This window comes from Adiantum capillus-veneris, chromosome 1 (assembly GCF_014529385.1).
Source record: "Adiantum capillus-veneris isolate H3 chromosome 1, ASM1452938v2, whole genome shotgun sequence".
Classification (NCBI taxonomy): Eukaryota; Viridiplantae; Streptophyta; class Polypodiopsida; order Polypodiales; family Pteridaceae; genus Adiantum; species Adiantum capillus-veneris.
This window is the reverse complement of record NC_140931.1, coordinates 88,839,371-88,865,000: the sequence shown is the minus strand read 5'-3', so window position 1 is coordinate 88,865,000 and position 25,630 is coordinate 88,839,371. Positions and strand designations below refer to the sequence as shown.

General features: G+C 44.4%; 1 protein-coding gene across 1 annotated transcript; it reads right to left on the bottom strand.

The window, feature by feature from the left end:
- Window positions 1–3,222: 3,222 nt before the first annotated feature.
- LOC147465153 (uncharacterized) lies at window positions 3,223–24,123 on the bottom strand. Its single transcript, XM_086518484.1, has 3 exons — window positions 23,775–24,123; window positions 23,473–23,670; window positions 3,223–3,465 (listed from the first exon to the last, which is right to left on the bottom strand). Exons 1-3 carry the CDS (start codon window positions 24,009–24,011, stop codon window positions 3,244–3,246), a joined length of 657 nt encoding a protein of 218 aa, XP_086374610.1. The 5' UTR covers window positions 24,012–24,123; the 3' UTR covers window positions 3,223–3,243.
- Between the last annotated feature and the right edge of the window lie 1,507 nt (window positions 24,124–25,630).

Here is a 25,630-nt window from a genome sequence, read left to right as displayed (position 1 = left end):
ATGGCCGGTGGCCGAATTCAAAAGCGGACTTGTCTTCTCAAGGGCGGCCACACATGGGTGGATTGGAGGGTCCGATTTGGACTTATTCGCGTAAGGGCGGCTACACATGGCTGTCTCTCATAAGAGAGGGCAGCCCTTTTGGCCTATAAAAGGAGGCCATTTCTACACACATTTCATAGTGTGAAGTTGATGCAACAAGGTGAGTGTGAGGTGGTGAGAGTGAAGCAAGGCGGGAGCTCCATTAAGGGTATAATCCCTTTGTAAACTACTTCTTGTTTTGAAGTACTAAAGCCATTGAGTGGCTGCTTTCCCGTGGACGTAGCCCACATTGGGTGAACCACGTATATCGTGTGTACTCTCTCTCTCTCTCTCTCTCTCTCTCTCTCTCTCTACTCTATAATCTCGTGTATATAAATCTGTCTCTCTCCATTAAGTAATCTACTCAATTATCTATTTAGCTACGTCTTATTTCCTAACATGTACATGGTTTCGTGACAATTGGTTGCTCAAGGGTATTGAGGTTACTCACATGCAAGTCATGCAAGTCATCTTCTTGCTCAAAGATGAAGCAATGGTTATGCAAGCTTTAGGGCCATGACAATGGATGATCCACAACACTCGCATGTGCTTTTTCTTAGAGCTACCTTGTCTTTAGGTCTAGAAGGTAATATGCCATCACTGAATCCACAGTGTGGATGGAACTTCCTCACATCCCCTACCAACACTATAATTTTATAAAAACCGGCATCTTCTTAGCCACCTCTATCGGTGTGGGGCTATGTGTGTGTGTGTGTGTGTGTGTGTGTGTGTGTGTGTGAGAGAGAGAGAGAGAGAGAGAGAGAGAGAGGGAGGGAGAGAGAGATCCACCCACTACAACACTCGTGTAAACTGCTCTCTCTCTCTCTCTCTCATCATGGTTAATAATAGATAGATTATAGATCACCATCTTTATTGGAAGCATCTTGAGGACTAAAAAACATTGAACTTTTTTTTTTTTTTTTAATGGACATCTCGTGTTGGAAAGCACAACCGTAGGGTCGGGGGGGGGGGGGGGGGGGGGGGGGGGGTTGCTTTGGGGCATAAGACAGTGTTATCATCACATTTTGCAAGAAGGAGATAGATGGTATTGCATTTGTGGTTTTTTCTCTCCAATCAATTCTTTGCAGAGAACTCAAGTTGCATTATATTTTCCTTATAATTTGCGGTTGGTTTCTTTGTTATGTTTTCTTGAGGTGGAACATATACCACTTGATGCAAAAAATGGTTTCACATGCATGATCAAGAGGCTACGATGAGAATTTTGTTGTATATGCCTTTCATATGCCGTTTCTTGTTACCTAACCAACATTGATATACCAAAAAGAAATTCTTACATATATTCAAGTTCTGCTTTTTTTGAAACTTTAATCTCTAATTTGTTCTCCCGTCTTTCAATGTTACTGGTGTGTTGTATGTAAACCATACATGCAGGGAAGGTAGAAGGGAGAAACTTCATATATTTACAACAACACATTTTAGTACAATACACCTTCAAGGGGTAACCATGGGAACAACTTCCCCAACGAGGAAGTGGAATATACCCAACGAGAATGCAACCCATGAGCCTTGAACCCTCAACCTTTCATTAAGGCCTCACCAACTGAGTTAGGCTTCTTGGGTTTGACTTGTTGTAAGTGATTTGTTTTTATGTTACTTTTCCAAGTTAAGTAGCTATTGCCTGTCTAATGGTTTTTGTCCACTAACTGCGTACACATGTATGCTGCATGTTTGCACAAACAAAAGATGTTATTTGCATGTGTGGAGTCCTAAGAGATAGTGCGTTGTACTTTTGAAGATAACAAGTTCTAAAGGAGCTTCCTATCACTTGGAATGCACTTTGTGGCATGATGCAAGAAGTTAACATGGACATACAATTTCATACTGAGGTTAGTAGTCATGAGTTTCTTTTAACAATATCGTGCTTGGTGTAGTTTTGATCAACATGCATACCAAGTATCGTGTCCTTTTCAAAGCACAAGTTTATGATGTACTAAGTGTCATGTCCCTTGTACTAAATTGTATGACATTCAAAAGAGGTGGTAGGGCTACTAATCAAAGGACTTTTCAACAAATGGGGACATGTCATTCACAAGCTTCATTGAATGCAAAGGCGTGGCAAGAATTGCATGACTTTTCAATGAATGCAAACAAGTTATTCACTAGTGATACAATTGTGTGTGAGGGTATGCATTGGTGAGCTTCTGGCTTGGAGTGTCTCTTCCCCTCCTTATCTTTCTTCAAGTACAACGATAACTTTGGGAGAAGAGTGAGATAAATTAGCGACATTAGGAAGAGAATGTGGTCTGGGAGGGCCTCTTTATTCCGGCAGTTTCAGGGAGTCAAAACTTTAGTATTAAGAAAGCAATCAAAGGACATCTTTTGAATTTTCCTCCCAAGATGAAATTTAAAATCTAGTGGATAAAACCATAGCATGTAACATATTTACAAAAATAGATTGCAAATCTATAATCTCCCCTCAAATATGAGATTGTATGTAGGAGTTATAGAAGGTCAAAAATTATAAAATTATCCATCTCTTTTTTGAGAAAAAAATACATCCTTTTACCACTCGTGCATCTCTCTTATACACCCACTATTCTTGCACACATGGCATGTACTTATTCGTCAAAATATTAATAATCTCATGGCAAATAAAGAGATCCTTCTTAACCCCATCCTCTTCCTAGTATACCAAATGGTTCTTTGTTTCTTTATAAAAAAGATACATGTAGTGACAAGTTAGCAAAAAATTTGTGACTTTAGAAAAGAGCACAAAAAGAATAAGGGACTTAGAATACTTCTTAACATTCACACAGGATCTAAGGATGTGAAAAAGATATATTAACACAAAATTTCAAGTAATGCACTTCTGTCTTTGGTTGGGCCTTTGACAAATCTCTAGCATTGTTTTTGCAAGCCATTGGGTGTCCAAAATAGGTAAATAATTGAACTTGAAGACATATGTTTTTGTTGGGATTCAAGCCAACTCGTCGGACATCTCACTTACTACTAATCCATCTACTAACTTAATCATTATACACTTATTTTTTAATATAACAGAATAAGGAACTCCAACAAGATAACGATGATGTGCGCTCCACCCAAAGTATCTCTCTCTCTCTCTCTCTCTCTCTCTCTCTCTCTCGCACACGCTTCCCGCCACACCTTCACTTTCTGGCGTACTCTTCAAGGTTTTCATAGAGATTAAGATCTTTTATAATAATTGAGGTATATTGGTTTCATGATATGAACCATGTAATGGCAACATTTAGATATAGCATATATAACATGTATAGAGATCAATGAGAGCAAAACGACTTTATGGACATCTTTCTTTGTATGATTAAGTAAGAAAATTTTCTCATGTGTGCTAGAAGGTGGATCCAAGCATACTGATGATCCTTGCACTTTGTCTTTTGTTGCGACCTGAAAAATTAAGATAATCAATGCCAAAGAAACATATTTTTTCTCTTAAAATTTCTTTCCACTGAGAAAAACAATTTTTATTATAGTTAAACTTGCCTCTATGTCAAATTTAATTGTACATTGGCACTTAAGTAAGTACATTGGCACAAGGTGCAGTTTTTTCTCTTTTTTTAAGCTAAAATTTATAGTTTTGGATCCTCCTTTTCTAAATAGAGTCTCAATTGAAGTTGATGAGTAATAAGTCATATAGGCTTTAGGGGAGCCAAACCCCTACTGAAGGAGACCCTCTATACCCATTGGTGGATTTGCCCCTACCACCAACATTTTCGTTTTGCCTTCGAGAGCCTACCGAACAAACTCAGCCACCATTGAACCTCTTGAGAGAGGAGAGGGGAGCAGCCAACATCTTTCCCAAAAATGAGGGCAAAAGGCTTGCAAGGGCAATGAGAGCCACCATGGCCAGAGCTATCGGGTCGCATACCACGAGGAACACCTAGCCCCATGGGTGAGCCCACCGCCCAACACTAGAAAGCCTACCACAAGGAATTAAGTTGGTTTCTAAATTATAGTCTAGTGTATAAAAGTTAATCTTGAGATAAAAATTATCTTAAGATTAGCATTCCTAAAATTATAAACACACGATCTCGCATCTAAAACAAGATACGCATGTGGGCATAATGGTTAGGGCGTTGGGCTCTCACCCCATTGGGAAGGGTTCAAATTGTGGGTGCAAGGGGGTATGGTATCTTGAGATTAGGACTCGCATTTCAAGATTATTTTTCCTCCGCAATAATCTCGGCATTCTATGATTAGAATTTATTGTGCCACCGAGAGAAAGCGTCATTGGGAATTGAGCGGGTCTTAAAAGTTTTCACATCCATCCAAAAACTTCTAGGAACCCATCGTACAAATGTAAATCCTTTGGTTGTCCAAATGAAGTACAAAACAAGAAAAGTCACAATGGCCTACATAAGGGGATAAGAAAAAGAGTGTGTGACCCACCGCGTCATTGGGAATTGAGCGGGTCTTAAAAGTTTTCACATCCATCCAAAAACTTCTACGAACCCATCGTACAAATGTAAATCCTTTGGTTGTCCAAATGAAGTACGAAACAAGAAAAGTCACAATGGCCTACATAAAGGGATAAGAAAAAGAGTGTGTGACCCACTGCGTCATTGGGAATTGAACGGGTCTTAAAAGTTTTCATATCCATCCAAAAACTTCTACGAACCCATCGTACAAATGTAAATCCTTTCGTTGTCCAAATGAAGTACGAAACAAGAAAAGTCACAATGGCCTACATAAGGGGATAAGAAAAAGAGTGTGTGACCCACTACTCAACGTCCCTCTTTAGAGAAAAAGGAAAACAAATGTCCAATTATACATAAGAGCATGCTTTTTTTTTAAAAAGGAGGGGAAATAGGAGGGGCCCTATCATTTTTCAGATTTTATTAAGCAAAATCAGCGAAGATCCCCTCTGGCAATCAGAACTAAAAGAGAAGGGGTGCCGCAAGGCGGGCTCGCAGGTACATAGTGACCAATGAGGGAGGCAAGGTGAGGTAGGCTAACTGCACAAGGCGACACGGGAGCAAGGAGAATACGAAGGCTTGGAGGGTGTCAGTTGGCATCGCACGACGATGACGGAGGCAAGGTCAATCACTCGCTTTTTTTTATTCAGTGGATTACCACAAGCTACAAGGTCCCATGTGTGCTTGACTGGCTACAAAAACATAGAAGGACTTGTTTAACTAGCAACTGTGAGTTCGAATCTTGGGCCCCTTTTTTAAAAGGGTAGCAATGTCACAATAAAAGGGGGAAGTAGGCCCTGCCAATTTTCGAAAACAGGTGTATTAAGCAATATCTTCGGAGATACCCTTTCATTTGAATAGCAAAATGTTTTCCATTTTGCACGTCTCTCTCTCTCTCTCTCTCTCTCTCTCTCTCTCTCTCTCTCTCTCTCTATGTGTGTGTATATGTAATCGAGGGGTATTTTTGCTGTGGGCGGCTCAGGTCAAATCGAGATAGAGGCGCTGACGGAGGAGCAGTGAAACCGATGGCGTTCTCTCTCTCTCTCTCTCTCTCTCTCTCTCTCTCTCTAGTTAAAATTAATTAATGAGTTGTATGTAGACCCAGTAGGTAAGACATAAGACAAGTGGTAAGACATAAGACAAGCTTAGGGAAAGTATGTCGTTCTAATTTTGTAAGCAGGTCAACTTATAGGGTATCAGCGAAGATGCGATTTGAAAACTAAAGGAAAATGTTAGTAGGTGGCGCGCGACATAGACCAGAGGGCGTGTGTCAGGTCGAGGGGGAGAGACGGGAGATATTTTTGATGTATGGTGAGTAGGAGGTGTCGGTTGTGTCGGTACTTGCTACTATTTGCTGGTAGAGGGCAGGCAACTGGGTGTATGCGTGCGTGCATGTTTGCCATGGACACGGATGTGCGTAGCTGCTCGTTGTTGGGCAACACCATGGGATGCCGCTTACGAGGGCACGCGAGAGAAAGCAGCGCATGGTTGAGGTGGCCTGGAGAGCGCAACCGAAGCAAGGGAAGCTCCTTGTGTGTCTGGCGTGCGCAGTGGAACTGCAGTTGTCTGTTGGACGGGACAATTAGGAGGGGGACGAGGACAGGGATGCAGAGGGGAGGCGTTGCAAGTTTGCATGCACCCAGCGAGGTGGTATCACTGGTCGCAAGATCGCGGGGTAGTGGGGATGGGGGAGGGAGAGATAAGGTGACAGATGAAGCGTGCGTATCGGCCCCAACTGAGCGCCTTGTTTTGAAAGTTAAGCCGGTGAAGGAATCTTCGTAGGAATTTAATTAATTGAGCGCCACTTAGACCCAAAAAGTAGGTCGCCAATACGTTCTTTTCATTTCCTTTTGTAGGAATCTTTGGAGATACTTTTGTGAAAATTAGGGTAAAAGCTAGACCGAGTGGAAATGGGGGTGGGGGGGATTGGGTCATATGGGCATTGAGCATGGCACGTGGAGAAGACAGGGAGAGGGTCTTGACGCGTCTTGACATGGAGAAGACAGCTCCAATGTATTTTAATCAGTTGAAATCGTGATATGTCGGTTAGATTTTGAGCTTGCCTTGAAGAAAGCCGATATATTTCCAAAAATTTTAGTGTGATTGCCGACAAAAGCTTCAAAATTTCACTTAAAAACCTAGAAAACCTGAAGTGTGCTCTTATTTTTTTTTGGGAAAATTGCTCAAATACCCCTAGTAATTTGTGGAAATCCCCAAAATGCCCGTCAAATTTTTGAAATTTGAGGGGTATTTTGGACATTAAAAATATATTTTGGCTGGGTGGGTTGACACGTGGAGACAAAGGCGGCGTGTTTTGACGACAAACGTCATGATGGACAGTGCAGCGCGGAGCCAAAGGAACAGGGGCGGGCGAGGGTGGGCTTCTCACAGTGGCGCAGGTGCGGAGGCAATCTCTGGCGCGAGGCCGCTCAGAGACAAGGCTCGAGATGCGCCAACAGCATCTCTCTCTCTCTCTCTCTCTCTCTCTCTCTCTCTCTCTCTCTCTCTCTCTCTCTCTTCGACGTTGCGCAAAGAGGGGAATCTGCTTCGTGAGCTTGAGAATAATCGTCTGCATACTCTTGAGGCTTCGCTATGTCGTAGGAGGGAGAATTAGAGCATGCTGCAGTCTCGGCTGTTCTTGCAACAACTCCGCTTGGGGAAGAGGGGGTCACAGAAGTCTCTCTGCAGAGTAGCAGAGGCGATGCTGGAAAAGGAGGGGGGGGGGGGGGGGGGGGGGGGGCTTGCGAAGTAGAGCAAGTGAGCGTGTGCATCAGGTTTAATTGAGGGGCTAGGTTTAATGGTTAAGGTGTAGGAGAATATCCTTGACAAATTAATTAATGAAATGTAACTTAGATGCCCAAAAACGCGCCTTTTAAGTTCAATTAAAGGGAATATAGAAAGATCCTTGGGCTGAAAGAAAGGGCAAAGCAAAAGGGAAACTTTTCCTTTATTGTTTTTTTTTGTGTGTTTTGGGGGTGGGGGGGGGGAGTCTCATCACTAAAGGGCACGGGAGAAAAGAGATGGGATCCGCGGTGGGGGTCCAAAGGGGGAATCTCGAGATGAATGATGGTGGAAAAAAATGGGTCTCGATCGCAGGCACAGAGACTCGAACCCTCGCTACCATCATGAGAGCTCAATACTCTAACCGTTAGGCCTGCGAACGAGGAAGTTGACATATGGGCAAACCATATAATGATAAATAAACTTGGACAGGCCCCCCTGCTTGTCCAAGTTTACCTTTTCGTGTCCTAATTTACCTCGGCATCCTACGGTTACGTGCGTCTCGATCGTCGTGTCCTGGCTTTACTGTCGTGGATCCCACCGCTTGGGCTTCAATAAATCTCCGTGCCCTTTAGTGTTGAGGGGGGGGGAGGGGGAGGGGGAAGAGTGATAGTTGTTGTGCTAGCCAAGACGCGATATTAGCTTTGTCTTTTTTTAAGTTGCCCATTCATGGTTGCGAGCCTATGCGTCGAATCTTTGGAGATTTGATTCAAGAAAATTACAAAAATATCTCTCAAATTTCAAAATTTTCTAATCTTTATTTTTGTTTGACAATGGAGATCCGTTTTTGAGTGCTTAGCATGTAATTTGTCTGCGACGCATGTATTAATTTGTTAGTGCCCTAGATTCGGTGCCGAGATTACGGGAAAAAGAAAAAGTGCAGGTTGGTCTGGTTCCCACGCGTTGGGCTGCTTGTTGATTGACGCGCTCCTGTCTACGCCACTCTAGCACGACCAGCAAAACGCAACGCAATCACCGCTCTGTGTACTACCACCAAGCCACAATCGTCTATCACTACTCCCCATTGGTCTATGTACCACCACCAAGCAATAGCCCCTCTATTGCTATTCCTTGCTTCTGTCTCACCTCACATGCTCCCCTTGTTCTTCCTTTGCTTTGAGCAATCGCCTGCGTCTCCTCAGCTCTACCTACACATGCTACCCAAGCGCCCTATATTGACTACGTGTTGGCCACCCCAGCTCCGTCGCGGCTTGAGAGAGACAAAGAGAGAGAGAGAGAGAGAGAGAGAGAGAGAGAAAGAGAGGAGACGCTCTCCAAGATAGGTGCCCTGCAGGTCGGCGTAGAGCAACGGCCTCTCGCATCCACGCCTATCGGCCTTTTGCCCGAAATCGACAAAAAAAAATCACCTTCGTGCCTGCGAAAAAAATCTGCTCCTCTCACTCACCTCCTGACACGCGACCCTGTCCCCACCATTTTCTCATGGGAAGTCTCCTTTTGCTTTAGCTTTTGCGCGGTATCTGAGCAGATATCGTCTAAATTGACCTGCTCGGAAAATTGAGGCAACATACTAGATCGCAAGAAATGCAATTATGTTTAAAAATAATGACCAATTCACCATCGACTCAAATTTTAGTTTTGGCATCTTGTATGGTGGACAATCACTCTTCTTATGAAAAGCTCCAAAAAAAATGTTTTGGGAGAAATTTACTCTCGCAACGAGGGTATGGTGGGGATTTTGACAAAATACAGGGGGTGTTTTGAGGAATTTTTTAAGGGAAAATTACCAAAATATCCCTCTAATTTGAGGAAATTCCCAAAATACCCCTCAAATTTCAAAAATTCCCAAAATACCCTTGTATCTATTTTGGTTGGAATGTTCAAGATTTTCTAATCTTCATTCGTTTTTGACAATTGAGATCCGTTTTTGAGTGCTCAGCATGTAATTTGTCACCGGTTACCATCGCAAAAAAGGCAATTATGTCTAAAAATAATGAAGCAATTCATCTCCAAAGCCTACGTAACCAATTCAAATTGTAGTTTTAGCATCTTGTACGATAGACAATCACTCTTCTTGTGAAGACCTACAGAAAAATTTATTTTTCGAGAAATTTAGTCTCACAACCAGGGGTATTTTGGGAATTTTGGAAAATTTGAAGGGCATTTTGGGAATTTATGACAAAATATGGGGGGCATTTTGGGAATTTTTGAAATTTGAGGGGTATATTGGGAATTTCCTCAAATTAGAGGGGTATTTTGGTAATTTCTCCATTTTTTAAATTTGAGGGGTATTTTGAGAATTTCCACAAATCAGAGGGGAACGTGTGCAGGACCTCTTTGCGCTTTGCTTTCCAAGTGTCTCGTCGTGAAGGGAGGGGTAGATCGACAGAGTGCAGGATGCAAGAGGCATGGGTGTAGAGTGAGTTGGGGCTGCATACATCCATCGCGAGTGTCCTGCTTCGCGTGGCTGAGACGGAGAAGCACATTCCTTGAGAGGAAAGGACCATGGTGTAGGAAGGGCTCTGCAAAACGATCCACGGATAGGGAGTCAAGGAGGGCGCACGTGAGGAGTGCAACCAGTCGAGCAGGATTTCATCGTGCAATGGTTTGGTAATCGTGCGATCCCTGACGGCCTTGCAAGAGAGACACGGGGAGGGAGAAATGCAGGTGATCGCTGATGGTGCGATTGCTTGTGCCGAGAGCAAAGACAAAAGCCAATCGTGCAAGCATTTCTGTGTCGAGCCAGACGCAGGAGGGTGTGAACGGCTTGCTCAGGGCGCTGATAGCGACATGGAGAGAGACTTTTGTTGTTTCGAATTCCAGATTCTGGCTGACTAATTAATAGGGTTGTGGTGGAATAGAGCCAGGGCCCAAAAAAGAAATTTTAGGGTAGGAGCAAACGCTTGAATTTAAGGTGAATCATAGAAGATCCCTTGGGCTTAGGCGAAAAGGAAAGTTTTGCAAAGCAAAACAAATCAAGAGTAAAGAAGGGGAGGGGCGAGCTGTGGACGAGTCAAACGAGGCAGGACGAGATGCGCACAAGGAGCGAATCGTGAGCGAGGTGAGCTTGGAGTCAGGTGGAGAGCATGGTGACGAAGCAATGCAAACACGAGGGAAGGGGTCGCAGGTATTGCGCGCCAGACAACTTGTGAATAATTGGGAACACATGAGCACTGTTGGTGTGAGCTCGCAAGGTGGATAGGCCATTTTTGTGCAACAGTGGAAGAGGGAGGCGACACAGGAGGGCGAGGGCGAGGGTGCGAGGGGCAGGAGAGTCTCTCTCTCTGTGGCAGGTGCGCACGCTCCTTTGGGAAGACCAAAATGGCAGCAGGAGTCGATATGCATGAGACATGGCAATGATCTCTCTCTCTCTCTCTCTCTCTCTCTCTCTCTCTCTCTCTCTCTCTGTGTGTTGCACTGCCATGGAGGGCTCTCGCTGAGCTGGGGGCGAAAGGTCGCACCGAACGAGGTGTGAAGCAAAGGCATGCGTTGCAGGAGGATGGGGAGGATTGTTAGGGAAGGAGGAAGTTGTGCAGATGGGGTGGGGGCAGCTCTGCGAGCACCATCCAGGGACCGCGGCGAAGGGGTGGCGGGAGCTCGATGCAGGGGTTTAGGCGGGAACACGCTCGAAGAGGAAAATAGAGCGAAATAGACATCATATTCTTTGATTAGTAAAATGGGGGGTTTATGTCTTTATCTTGCCATTTTTGCAGTAATCAGCAAAAGGTTTATCCAATGATCCAAAAGTTCCATGCTTTACAAGGCCTGATGTAGGCCAAAATGTGTTGCGAGAGCATTACATACAAAGCATCTAGGAAGGGCACCTTGTGTCCTGCACTTGGGTGGAAGAACATAGGAAGAAACTTTTCTCCTTGGTATGAACAAGGGAATGTTTCTTTTTTTTTAAAGAACTCAACTCGTGAGTGGTGATTGAATTAAACCAAAAATTTACAAAACTCCCATGCTCATAGCGAGCCATGGTACCAGACAACCGTATAAGTTGGATCCATAGACATTCAAATGAAAACTGCATCATACATCAAATACCCAGAAAAAGAGTGCCCGAACAATGGAGGCAAGCCCCAAGCAAACCAGAGAATCATAGAATATTGACCATAAGCGGACGGACAAGATGGAGAACATATCACAAGTAATGTCGTAGCCAGGGTGGGGCCCATAGTCCCCATCACCACAGGAGCTTGCTCGCAGTGCCACCTTGGAGAAGCCCCTACCACAGACAACCGCCATGCGAACAACCACCAATGCACCAAACAAAAAAGAAGCCTCCTACCCCTATGCATCTCGTAGGCTACATGGAGCCAAGAATGAAAGCTCAACGAGGGAATGCTAATTATAGTTAACTAACTTGGACATGGATATACATTTTCTAAATATTAGGTTATGTAATGTGCCATCGTGTAACTTTGGCCTCTTTCCAAAAGCAAAAGTTACCTTAGTAATTATTAGTGTTATCCTCGTTAAGATCAAGTCCATGAACAAGAAGCCCCTGCCAATTTTCGTAAAGAGGTTTATTAAATAGAATCTTGCTGGATGCTTTGGTGATTGAAGGAGAAAAGGAAAAGGATGTGGAACGTGGTGGGGCACGTGGAGGGAGAGGGATTTTTTTGCTTTAGTGTCGCAATGAGCTAGTGCCATTTTTTTCCTTTTTGTCTCTCCTAACATCACTGAGGAGGGGCTGCTCGAATGAGGATTCAGTGGAGGGTTAATCCCCTTATTCAAGGATGGCCAATTGTGTGTCTCTTGCTGTCATTGTCAGAGTAGTGTGCCTTTCATCAAGCTGCCATACGGAGCTGCAACATCGCAGCTCATTGTGATTATAAGGAGAGTAGGGGGGCAGAACTGTGTCTATGCAGTGAGAAGGATGTATCATCGTGTCGGCATTACGAGGGACAATGGAATAAGTATCGTGATAGAAGCCATGGAAGGCACGTCTACAGGTTTTGCACCGTTTTGCCATGTGTGCATGCCTAGCTAGGCTCAAGTTGAGCACGTAGAGCATGGCCAATACATGCAATGAGCGAGAACTGAGGGTTGCAATCGGGGGAGGATCTATAAGTATGGGTCGTCACCATTGCAACAGGGTACGAATAGAGGGGGATGGTCTCTCTCTCTCTCTCTCTCTCTCTCTCTCTCTCTCTCTCTCTCTGTGTGTGTGTGTGTGTGTGTGTGTGTGTGTGTGTGTGTGTGTGTGTGTGTGTGTGTGTGTGTGTGTGTGTGTGTGTGTGAGAGAGAGAGAGAGAGAGAGGCAATCCAGGCAGCATCCTAGATCAAGGTTCGAAGGAGGAAGGTTGTGCAGTGTTGCGCAGGCAACGCTATGCAATGTGGGAGGGAAAGGGGAGAGAAATATGCATGCATTTTTTGTTGTATTGGATGACGCAGTAGAAGGGTTCCTCTCAGCAAAACCATATGAGGTTGCAAGACCAGAGAGGAAGGGAGATGCGAGGCCATGGTCAGAGTAGGGGTGCATAGAGGGCAGGCCAACCAGTTTTGCAAGACAAAGATAGTGAGAGAGGAAGAGTTGCGTGCAGGAAGACGTAGATAGGAAGGCAAAATGGGGGGGCGGTGGGGGGTTCCGCACATCGAAGGAAGGCAAAAGGTAGTGAACAGTCAACAAAGGGGCTTAGGGGATGATGGCGACAAGAGGACCGTCTTTTGTTACAGATTTTGAGTTTTCAAAAGAATCTTGGGAGAAATTTAATGGGATTGTAGGAGCGTAGATCCAGTAGGGAAAATATAATGTAGAGTTTAGGGAGGATAGGAGAGAGATTCATTCATGGTAATGGCATGCTAATTGCAAGTTTAATCACACAATAATTGTACAAAAGAATTGGAGTAGAATGTAAACACAAAATGATAACTATATTGCTTGAAAATGACTATAAAAGGCTCATTAGGTCTCCCCAATCTTAGAAAAAGAAAAATTCTTTTTTTTTTCAAAACTCACAATTGTGAGTGGATAGTATTAAGAACATCAGAAATATACACCAACCTCGAGCTCACACCGAGCCTTGAGGGTCAAGGGATTACAAGTTTTCTGTTTGACAAAGAAACCACTACTACTCCTAGGCTTTACTTACTACAAGATGTCATCATGACATGTATTGTTCTAGACCAGTCCTCTGAGGCTTGTTTGCCTCTGATCATGTGGATTGTCACTCTGCTCTCTTCTATGATTTCACAAAAGCTTGCCACAGCCAGATCCCCCTCAAACACGCGGCAGTTCCTTGCTTGCCAAATATGGTGAAAGAAGTAGTAAGACTTCCCAACCTGTTACTACCAAAGAACAGATCAGTCTTGAAGAACTTAATTTGCCATGTTCTTTGAATCCACTTGCATATTTTCCCAGCCATGCCACTGATTGCCTAGCATCCCATGAAAAGGTGGGCTAGGTCTTCACTAGCTATTATGCACCCCGAGCAACGATCGAACACGATTCCTCTTTCTTGTATCTTTACGCCCGTATAGACAGAGCACCCCACATCACTTTCCACAGAAATATCTTCATATACTGAGGCCACCTTGGCTTCCAGATGTTCTCCATGACTCCCTCCCACCATTTTTCCGTCCAGTGCCTCTTCCATAATTTGTTGACGGGGCTACACCAATTAGCCTCGTGTATTAATGTATGGTAAATGTCTTTAGAATGTGGTTTCCAAAAGAGGCTACTCCCGGGCCATCTCCAAGCGTCCCATTCAAAGTTGGATTCACAAATTGGCATCACCACCTTATCAAGCTCTTTCATCACCCTGTAGACTAGTAAGATCTCAAAGCCATTCAGTTGAAATTGGATGGCTAAAGAGTCGGCAGTTTTCCAGCACATCCTATTGCCATCCCAGAATTGCTCTAGTCGAACGAGCCCCTTGTTATTCACATTCCTGGCCATTTGTATCCAATAGGGGCTTTGCGGCGGCCCCAATATTTTAGAGAGCCAAGGGGGCCAGTGCAAAATGGAGTTCTTAAAGTATCTGGTTGCTTTCCCCCATTCCAAAACCTCAGCTGCTCTTTTGCACTTCCTCATCAGTTCCCCTGAGAGTCCACCATCGGATCTAAGATAAGACCACTTCGGGGTGAGAAGTTTGTCGTACATCACAACCTCCTTCCACTTCCCTCCTTTTGATCCCAGTTTTACTGCATCAAGCATTTCCTTGGTCATGATAGCCCAAGCTTGGTCCTATTTAGCCAATGAGACCATAAATTTGGCACAAAAGGCCTCAACATGGGATACAGGGTTAAGAATGCCGAGCCCGCCTTGGTCTATTGAGCGAGCAACTACCTCCCATCTAGCCCACTGCCATGGCCGAGAGGTTTTCGTGTTGTTCTTCCAAAGAAACCTTTTCACTGGTTTTAAGAATTCTTTCCAATTACATTTAGCCATCTTGAGCATGGGGCTGAGGAACGCAAAATACGGGTCATAAAAGCATTAATCATTGTTGGGGTATAGGCGCCTGTGCCTTGCCCGGCCGCCCAGAGTCTGGGCGTCCACTGACTTGTATACCTTATACATAGCATAAGTGTTTAGGGGGCTGCTCACTCTTAGAGTCTCCCCACCCACATCGTGTCTGTCTCCTTCTCTCTCTCTCTCACTCTCCGTCTGTGGTGCTCCCCGATCCCCTTCAATTGGTATCAGAGCTATGGTGACCGCGGAGAGCACGACGGCTTTGAGAGCTTCGAGGCGATAGCTCGCTCGCTCTCGACGGTGGAGTTCGATCGCGGAGTTTCACGGAGAGCGATTTTAGCTTGAGGAGCATTGTCTTTGGAGCTTAGGAGCTTGGTGTGGTCAAGCCTGGTCGAGGAGGCGGTTGCGGCTTCCTTGGTGAGAGGAGCTTTTGAGCTCAGTGGAGCTCGTTAGAGAAGTGCTCGGCGGAGGAGAGCTTGACATTCGAGTGCTTGGATGCTGTTGTGGCAGAGCTCTTGTGTTGGAGCTTGCATTGAGAGGGCATTGCATCACGCAGAGTGGAGCAGGAGCAGGTTCAAGACTGTGTGCAGCTCGTTTTTGCCATTTTCGGGCTCTAAAACGCAGTTTTTTGCGTAGCTCCGTCATACAGAGTCAGATCTACATGATCCAGGGGTCTAGGTCAGGGTTTTGGCACGCTCAGGACGCGATGGTGATGTCTATTTGCTGAAATTATGCTTTGAATTACAGCAGGTACAGCAGCAAGTTTATTTGTGCACTCTCGGGTCCCAAAAACACTGTTTTTGGCATAGCTTTCACACTCGGACTCGGATACATATGATCCAGGAGTCTACCTTGGGGTTTTGGCACGCTCCGGACGCGCTCGTCATATCAGAATTTTAAAGTTCTGAACGCTGAATTTTCTGTAGCAGCAGCAGTTGTTTATTGTGTGTCGAGGATTCCACACATGGTTTGCTCTCAGATGTGAGAGTGATATTTGCTGCAAGTTTCCTCACAGGTGGGAGGATACGATGTATGCCTTATGTGGTTTGATGCTCAGGGAGACTAATGTGATTGCATTTTGAGCTCGGCAATGTATGCCTCGAGCATGTTTTTTGGCAGTCACAGGTAGAGCAGATATTTGTGTACTAGATTTGCAGGTGTTTGCAATGATGTATGCAAAGTGTGGAGATTGGTGCATGCATTTGGAGTGCGGTTTGATGCGCTTTGGTTGCTCATGGTTTTGAGCGTGCAATCAGTTTGGTTACAGGTTTTGTGGCCGTTTTACTGACGAAACTCTGGCGAAATTTTCCCAGGAGTTTTATGCGCATCATTTATGCGATCTAGGTAGAGATTGCGGGTTGCACTCAGCATTTGCGTGCGGTGTTCGCTGCAGGTGGGAGATTTGTGCGTGTGTATGCATCGATACCGCACAGTGTGGGCTTGGTGATTAGCTCACAGATTGCAGTGTGATACTAGAGCAGGCGAGGCTTGTATTGACATTGCGGGAGCTCTATTTTGGAGTGTGTCTCACAGGTTTTACATTGTGTTTCTGGTCATATTTGTAGACAGTTTCCAGGTGTTGTTGGTGAGGTGGTTTTGCTTTCTAGTTTGCTACATTGTGCTCATGGCAGAGACAGGTGATCGATCAGATTGTGACCTCTCACAGATGCGCATGTTTGATGGGTCAGACTTTGCGGCATGGAGAGAGTGTATGCTTGATGCATTGACACAGCGAGGGTTGCATCGACCATTGAGTGGTGATGCAGGTAGACCTTCAAACATGTCTGACGATCAGTGGCAGGAGCTAGAGGAGATGGCACTATCTACGCTCTCTTTGCACCTTGCGGAATCTGTATATGCTCTTGTTATGTATGAGACTACTTTGAGAGCACTTTGGCACAGATTACATGATATGTATGATAGATCTGAGTCATCATGGACTCGTGTGAGACATGTACATTCACGAGCACGCCGACAGGTAACATGTTGGTATTGTGGTCATTCTGGACACGTTAGACGGCGCTGTTTTCGTCGTATGCGACATCGTAGGAGACATGGCAGTCTCAGAGATGTATGTCGTGATGCCATGGACTCAGTTGCTTTGACAGTTGAGGCACATGTAGTGTCGGAGTATACTAGTGACGGGGATGTCACTTTTACCTCGAGCTATGCACGAGATGCTATACATGTGGATAGTGCACTCCCTTCGCAGTGGTTGCTAGACGCAGATGCTATGTTTCATGTCACGCCGCATCGTGCATGGTTTTGTAGCTATTCTAGCGGGATGCTTGGCAGTGTACGTTTGACCGATGGATCGGTGCATGCGATAGCAGGTGCAGGAGATGTGAGACTATCATTACCGAGTGGTGCATCTTACTTGTTATGACATGTGCGCTATGTACCAGATTTGACAGTGAGTTTGATCTCGATTGGTCAGCTAAGAGATTGTGGATGTCAGATTTCGCTACGAGAGCGAGATTTTGTGATGCATTTGGGTTCGCTAGTGATTGCGAGAGGTGCCAGGAGTGGTACACGTTACCCATTGCATGTGGATCACACGAGAGACGGTGTTGTCTCTGTGATCACGCAGCCAGGTAGAGAGCGAGAGAGCAGGCGAGTCTCTTTTGCTTGTGGGTTGCAGGATGCTTTGCATGGAGTGCAGAGTAGTGAGCTCGTTGTGCACACAGTTGGGGCATGACTTGAGCAATCACACAGAGAGGTGACAGAGTCAGACATGCATGCTTTGCTAGTGACTGAGCAAAGCAGAGAGTCAGTTGTGCGAGATACTTCTATGCAGGATAGACAGGTAGAGCGGTCTTGCTCTAGTGAGTCACAACAGGAGGACGTTGTGCAAGAGTCTATGCATACGGAGTTAGAGCATGAGAGCTCTAGTGAGTCACAGCAGATTGAGTGGTCATGTTTGCAGTGGATGATTGCAGAGGAGGCTCAGACGTCAGCGATTATGCAATCATTCCTTTCTATGCTCGACAGTGAGCATGGGGATATAGTTGTGCAGGATATGTCTTCCAACAGACACCTAGAGCAGCTAGTTTGCTCTGAGGTTGCACGACAGGTTGATGCGTCTTTTGCGGACAGTCAGGAGATGCATGTGGCTGACACGCCTTGTCAGTCAGAGATGCCTATTGCCAGGGATATATATGTTGATGCATGCTCCGTAGAGCTAGCAGGGCCCGCTAGCATTGCATCGGCATTCGGTGGTCTTGTGTATGAGATGCTGATCTTGAGACCAGATATCGCAGCTGCAGTGGGAGCATTTGCAGTTGGGGTTGTCAGTCGTCTGTTGACTGATGATGGCATAGTGCACGAGGGAGATATGCAGGTATTGCGTACATACTTGCAGTATGTGTGCGGTACGTCTCGTGGTGTATGGACTTACACGGGAGCAGGACAGCCGGATGCACACGATCACAGCCAGCCAGTGGGCATCGGTTGAGAGCGGTTTTCTCTCACCTTTTTTAGTCTTTAGACTAGGTTCCCTTGCTTAAAGGCACAGTCGCCTTTAAGTGGGAGGTTGTTGGGGTATAGGCGCCTGTGCCTTGCCCGGCCGCCCAGAGTCTGGGCGCCCACTGACTTGTATACCTTATACATAGCATAAGTGTATAGGGGGCTGCTCACTCTTAGAGTCTCCCCACCCACATCGTGTCTGTCTCCTTCTCTCTCTCTCTCACTCTCCGTCTGTGGTGCTCCCCGATCCCCTTCAATCACTCTAATCCGGCTTTGGAAGGGGAGGAGAACAAACTCCCATCTTCTCAACTTTGAGCTTATTTTTTCAAGGACCCATTGAAATCTTTGCGTGTGGGTTACGTCCACCCCTACGGGGGCTCCCAAGTGTCTGAATACACTCCCTTTTGAGATAATCTCTCCTGTCCAGACTGTAGGGTCAAAAGAGTCGTTCTCCGGCAGGGAGATAAGTCTTGACTTCTCTATATTGAACTTGGATCCCGATGCCACGGAAAATGTTTGCACAATCTCCAGAGCTCTCATGACAACTTGAGGGGACAGCTTCAAGAATAGGAGCGAATCATCTGTGAACATTTTGGCCAGTAGTAGCTGGTCGTTGCTCCATAAAGCCAGACCTTGAATCTCTCCCCGCGCAGCACTGGCTTCGAGCATCGTAATGAGAGGATGCGACCCGATGGAAAAAATCAAGGGGGCCAGGGGACATCCTTGCTTAATAGACCTTTTAACCTCAAAAGAGCCCACAATTTTGTCATTAAACAGGAGCTCTGAATGGCTGCCAACACCTAGTGTGCATATGAGGCGACAAAGGTGAGGCCCCAAGCCCAGAGCTCCCGTAACTTCCTCTATATAGGACCATTCTATTCTATCATAGGCTTTCTCGAGGTCCAGCTGCAACAAGATGCACTCTTGATTGGAGAAGGATGCATTCTCTATTCCTACCATTGCTGCCAAGATATTGTCATATATAGATCTCCCTTTAATGAACCCGTGTTGATGGGGAGAGATAATCCGACTCAGGAGGGGTCAAGTCTGAGAGCTATCGCCTTGGCAATAATTTTGTATGCTACTAACATCATCGTAATGGGACACCAATGTTTAAGTTGAGAGCAACAGATCTGTTTGGGGATGGGATTGATGAGCCCTCTCTTAACACTTACATCCAACGACTCTTCGAAAACAGCTTGATTGGCCATCCGTGTGACTGGACCCTTGAGATCATCCCAAAATTCCCTGAAGAATTCATACATTAGTCCATCGCAACCGGCGGACTTTTCATTGCCAAGAGCTTTTAGTGCCACTAAGAATTCTTCCTCAAAGAAGGCCATTTCCATGCGGTTGGCTTTCTCCTAGGGAACCTTCTTTTCCACACTCCCAAGTAAAGACGCTCGGGCTTCTTCCACTTCCTGAGATTGGGTCTCTGGCTGGTCGATAATCTGACTGAGATAATTGAGCATAAGTCCAGCCATCTCATCTTGGTTTTGAATTGTATTCCCTTTCTCATCATCGAGCATTTGCACGCAACCTCAACTCTTCCTCACTTTCAGAGCCCTCAAAAAATGTGTTTGGTTAGAAGGCTCTGGTTGAAGGAAAGTTTCCCTAGAGAGCAATCTCGCCTTCTTGATTTCCTCCAGCTGTTCGTTGGCCAAGTGAGATTTAGCTTCAAGTCATCACTTGTGCTCATCCTCGGTAGCCAGTCCGGCAGCCTTCCTAGAGGCTAATTGCGCTACCTCTTCTCTGAGATGTTTGATATGTGCCTCATTGGCTTTTTAACCTGAGGACCCGAAGTTTTGATAGCTTTTTGTACACTCCGAACAAATATATTCCAAGCACTAGGTTTATTCATCCCCACATCTTTCTTGATCTTTCCCAACGCTTTATTGGTGATGCTTCTGAAGAGAGCGTCTTTGAACAGGTGTGTCCCTGTAACTAGAAGCTTTTTCTCCCCTCTCGGGGATTGCCCCCCCCCCCCCCCCCCCCCCCCCCCCCCCCCCCCAATCTTTCTTGAGTTCTAAGTGTAATGGCATGTGATCGGAGAGGCTTTTTGTTGAGATTACCTTCATCTCTAACGTTGATGAGATCCAATCAGCTTGACAAGAGCAGTAGCATCTGTCCAGCCAGGAGGCACTGCGGGCGTACTGAAGGCTTGTGTAGGTGAATCCAGGCATGTTGTTCCATGAGCCCACTTCCCACAAGTCAGTCATAGCCCACTTCTCACATAGCTCAGCCATTTAGACTTTTATGAGCTAGCCAGTATACTGGCGGAGCCTGTTTTGTCCTTGCTTTTCTCGACCATATTGAAATCTCCAACCATTAGCCACTCCCCTTCAATCGGAGTATCCCTGAGCTGCATCCACAATTTAGCTCTATCATTTGCGTTGCAAGGGCCGTAAACATTTACTATGGTGATAGGTTGATTGTCCCATTTGATTTTAACACCAAGGACTCTTCCGGAGGGGAACCATCTTTGGCTCCAAGTATCTGTCACGAATGAACAAGACACCACTAAAACCGTCATTTCCTTCCCCATAAAAGGTAAGTTTTTTTCCTACAGCCTGTTTCTCTTGCTACGAGCATCCAAATGGTGCTTTTGGATGGCCCAACAATTGACTGTCTTCTCTTTCTTCACTTCTTCCTAGAAGAGAGTGCCCTTCTTTCGGGTTTTTAATCCCTTTACGTTCCAAGATTGAATAGAGAGAGTATACATCATTGGGAAAGGTGGATAAATTCTTCTGCCTCCAGGTTCTCTTCAACAGAGTTCCCATTCAGGTTGTCCTTTTCCATTGGCTCCTTTTCTGCTAGAACGTGCATGGTATCTAGCTTGGAAGTGAAAAGGTCCTCTTGATTAGTCTTCCCCAAAACTTCGAATAAGTTGTCATATAGGAAAGGAGGCTTTGAGAAATCTGACGGGAGACCTTTGATTTGTCTCCAACTCTTAGGTCAAAAGATGAGGGTTGGCAATAAATATACCAAAAAATAAAAATTCTTTCAAAACATATGAAATGAAAAGAAAGATGAAAGTGGAAAGTCAAAAGACATATGAAGGTGGAAAGTCAAAAGGCATATAAAGGTGGAAAGTCAGAAGACATTTGTGTCTATATAAAGAGGAGTTTATATTCTCCTTTATTTTCTCTTTAGCATTTTATTCTCTTCAAAGTGTCCTCTCTCTCTCTCTCTCTCTCTCTCTCTCTCTCTCTCTCTCTCGCGTGCAATGTTGTATCCGTCCTTCTCAACTAATATTGTTGTAAATCTAGGTGCTTTGTCATTGCCCGTTGCTACGTGCTATAGACTAGCGCATCATTTTTGTTGTTGTTGAGAGAATCTTTGATTTATAAATACCTTTTCATTTTTTGAAACCATTAGGAATACCTTTTAAAAGCTTATTATATAGAGCTAATCAAAACATTTCTTCTAGCATCATGCATGACATTACATACAAGGCCCAAATCAGCCTAAGCAACTTGCAAACTTGTGGGTGACCTTTCAAGGCACTTTAGGAGCCACTTAACTATCTCTAGGTGAGTCCACACCCTCTAATAATGACCCCCATGGGTACCCACACCCTTAGGTGATTTTTTCATATGTTACCACATGGTTCTATGCCACATATGCATCTTAGTAGACTAGAGACGATACACACCAAGGCTAAAGCTCACAATTCCCAACAATCCTCTCCTTGGGGTTTATGCTATGAAAAACTAACATCTCTGACATACTCCAGTACAGGAGCAAAAGAGCATCTCCAATCCCGGAGCCAACAAGAAAATCCACTCCAATTGAGGAGCAACTGCAAGTCTCTAATTGAAGAGCTTGCAAAAAACATAAATGTCTCCCCTTGAGAGAAACTTCAACGTTGCCATTGCCAATGGTTGTCCTTCCTTCTAATTTATCTTCGTCTTCCAAATCTATGATTTGCACCATCTCATTGCCACTCCTGCCATGGTTGTTGCCCTAGCTTTCTCGTGAGCTTTATTGAATGAATATTCAAATTGAAATAACATCAATGCAAAATGATGAACTAATGTGGCTAAAATTCATCCCCTTGAAGTAAACTTTCTAATCTCCCAATCCCTTTTGGTGCAATAGAGCGGTCTTAGCATTTGGTTTTTATCCGAAAGCCAGTGTCTAAGCTCAGTACATATGCACATATTTGATATCCCCAATGATGGATGTATAAACATACATTATGATGTTGTTCTCGGATGCGAATCTTTGACACAAAAGTGTGTGTGTGTGTGTGTGTGTGTGTGTGTGTGTGTGTGTGTGTGTGTGTGTGTGTGTGAGAGAGAGAGAGAGAGAGAGAGAGAGAGAGAGACATGTTTCCCTTTTCTCACTCGTAGGCTTCAGAACTTTAGAGTACGGATTAAGGGGGTCAATTTCCTCCAAATGCGGCTCTTGAGGACTCTAATAGAAGCTCTGAGTAGATAGAGGCTACGAGTACTTACCAAGACCAAATCAAATATAAACTTTTAGATCAATGCAAGACTGAAATGATTAATCCATAAACTAATACCTCCCTAAATAAAGCAAATTAATCATAGCGAGTAGTGGCTCACTAGGCTTCCAAGAACTTGCTCTCACATTATCAATTAGACAATGGGTAGTAGAAGCTTTAAAACTAGCTGGTGTGCTCAAACTAATAGGATCTCATTAGTGAGATTAGGAAGTGGTAATCTCTTCATAGTTCTGATACCAATTGTAGAGTTTAATGAGGATAAAAGAGAGAGTCATTCATGATAATGGCATGTTAATTGCAAACAAAATCACACAATAATTGCACAATAGAATTGGAGTAAAATGTAGCCACAAAATGATAGCTACATTGTTTGAGAATGTCTATAAGAAGGCTCATTATTAGAGCTAGTCAAGGCATCTCGTCTAACATCATGCATGACATCACCTAGAGGCCCAAATCAACCCATGAAATTTGCAAACTCATGGGTGACCTTTCAAAGCACTTTAAGAGCCACTTAACTATCTCTAGGTAAATCACACCCTCTAGTAATGACCCCATGGGTGCGCACACCCCTTAGGTGCCTTTTCCACACACTACCACATGGTTATATTCCACCTATAGGGATGATACACTCCAAGGCATAGACTAAAGCCCACAATTCCCAATAGTATAACACCCTCTGCTTTTTTTTTCTTTTTTTTTGCCTGCTTGACTTTTTTTTTTTGCAATTGCCACATACAAATCTCTAAAGTGTTAAATTTATAACAAGATACTTTATCTTCACAACTGAGATTTTTCAATTTCAAGCAAAAAAAATCACACTACAAACGGGGTTATATGAGCACTCATTATAAGATAAAATGAGTAGTAAGTAGGAAGTGGTGCACCTGCAAAGGATTGCATGATTGCAAGAGAGAGGGGAGGTAATAGTCAGATTGTGGCAAATTATCCTTCAGAGCAATAGCATGGTTGTAGGTTCTAAGCAGGGCCAAATGAATTAGCATGGCTAATAAGAGGAGAAGGCTAAGCATGTGTGCCCAATTGAGGCATCTTGCATGCAAGTAGGATGCCAATATCCCGGTTACCTGGCATTCACACATCAAAATCATCAATATGCCAACGCAAAGCGGGGGTGGGGTGTTGTTAGGTGTGATTTTTTTGTTCTAGAAGAGAAAAAAAGTAGGGTTACCCAAGCTGAAAGAATGAGCAACTCCATAAAAATCTCTGCCCTGATAAAGTCATGGTGGTGCATGAGTTCGGTGGTGTGTCGCAGTATGTTCATGTAAGCAACTAGCATCGGGATGGCCAACAACAAGCTGAAGAAATTGAGCAGCTGCAAAAGTGATGACCCCTCTCTACTCTTCATGGCCTTCTTCCTCACATGAGCAAGAGAAACATGAGGATTACTCTCATCTTCACTAGCCATCTCTAAGCAAGTTTCTTTAATAAGAAATGCCTTAGCCCCTTTTGAAGAGCTTAAGAAGTATGCTAGGGTGCCTTAGCCCCTTTTGAAGAGCTTAAGAAGTATGCTAGGGTGCGCTCCATTCTGTGTGGCTGGCCCCTTTATGCACAAAAAAGCAAAAGAAAAAAACTTGAGGTGGACGCAATGCTTGTAATTTTTACCCGAAGCATGCCATGGGCCTTCAAAGCTTCCACATTTGCCCTTCAAAGTGAAACACTTTGTGGAAAGAAGTTTTGTCTTTGTCCTTTGTTGTCCATTGGCCCAAAGCATAACTTCTCCCCAAGCAGGTGGCCAAAACGATTTTTTCATTTCTTTTTTAGAGGAATCAAAGGAGATGCTTAGGTTTATCTAGTTTGAAAAAGGGAAAGCTGAAGGTAAAGTTTTTCTATCTCTCTTTTAACTTTCCAACTTACCTCTTCTAAGATGCTTAGATGGTATAAAAATTACCAAAATACCCCTCTAATTTCAAAAAATTCCCAAAATAACCTTGTATCGAATGTGGTTGGATTCTTGAAGGTTTTGTGATCTTTATTCCTTTTCACAATCGAGATCTGTTTTTGAGTGCTTAGCACGGAGTGCCTTGAAAAAAAGGCGATTATGTCTAAAAATAATGAAGCGATTTATCTCGAAAGCCTACGTAACCGACCAGTCTTGTATTGATAAACAATCAGTCTTCTTATGGAAAGTTACAAACTTGTTTATATTTAAAAAAATTAATCTCATTTTGTGGTGTCTTAGCTAAATTGGCTTGGTTGAAAAGGCCTAAGGGGAAGAGGGCACTTGGAGGAGAGAGAGAGAGAGAACGAGAGCGGGAGATTTTTATGGGTTTAGAACCAACACCCCTAAAATTTCAAGATTTTCTTATCTTTATTACTTTTTGACAATTGAAGTAATTCATGTCCAAAGCCTACATGACCAACTCTTCTTATGAAAAGCTAGAATATTATCTATGCTTGAAAATTTAATCTTACGATTGGGATATTTTGGGAATTGCGGAAAATTTAAACCGCATTTTGGGAATTTATGATAGAATATTGGGGGAGCTTTGAGAATTTTTGAAATTCGAAGCGAATAAAATGAACATCTGTCGTCGCATATGATTTTTGGCACGGCCACGGATGGCGACAAACGGCGACACTAGGAGAAAAAGAGAGAGAGAGAGAGAGAGAGAGAGAGAGAGAGAGATGCCATCTCTCAACACGAAGGAGGAACGAGAGCAAAAAAAAATTTGGTCGCCTTTGAAGGCACCTATATTCTGTTGCGTGTAGTCACCGCCGTGATGAACAGGGTTGTTGTGATGCTGCTATGAAGCGGTGCCCAACGCCTTGGCGCATGGCAGAAACCTGTAGAAGGAAAGGAGCGGAGGGCAGGAAATTGAATACATCTGCGTCGCTGGATAAAGGCAACAAAGGAAGCAAGGATGGGGATTGTGCGAGAGGCGCAGGTACTTGGGAGCGAGGGGGAGGGGGGGGGGGGTATTGGCTCCACATTGGCGCCGATCAGGGCAGACGGAGCGTGGGAACCAACAAGCGACAAGCTTTTGCTTTTGCAAACGGAAGGCAGATGGAATCTTCAGACTTAAT

What these genes read in the sequence shown, in the direction of transcription:
- LOC147465153 (XM_086518484.1), bottom strand. Translation starts at nt 24,011, where the DNA reads ATGGCTAGTGAAGATGAGAGTAATCCTCATGTTTCTCTTGCTCATGTG. An exon ending in TGCTCATTCTTTCAGCTTGG is followed by an intron (nt 23,671 to 23,774) that starts GTAACCCTACTT and finishes TGTGAATGCCAG; the next exon opens with GTAACCGGGATATTGGCATC. An exon ending in AATCATGCAATCCTTTGCAG is followed by an intron (nt 3,466 to 23,472) that starts GTGCACCACTTC and finishes TTAATTTTTCAG; the next exon opens with GTCGCAACAAAAGACAAAGT.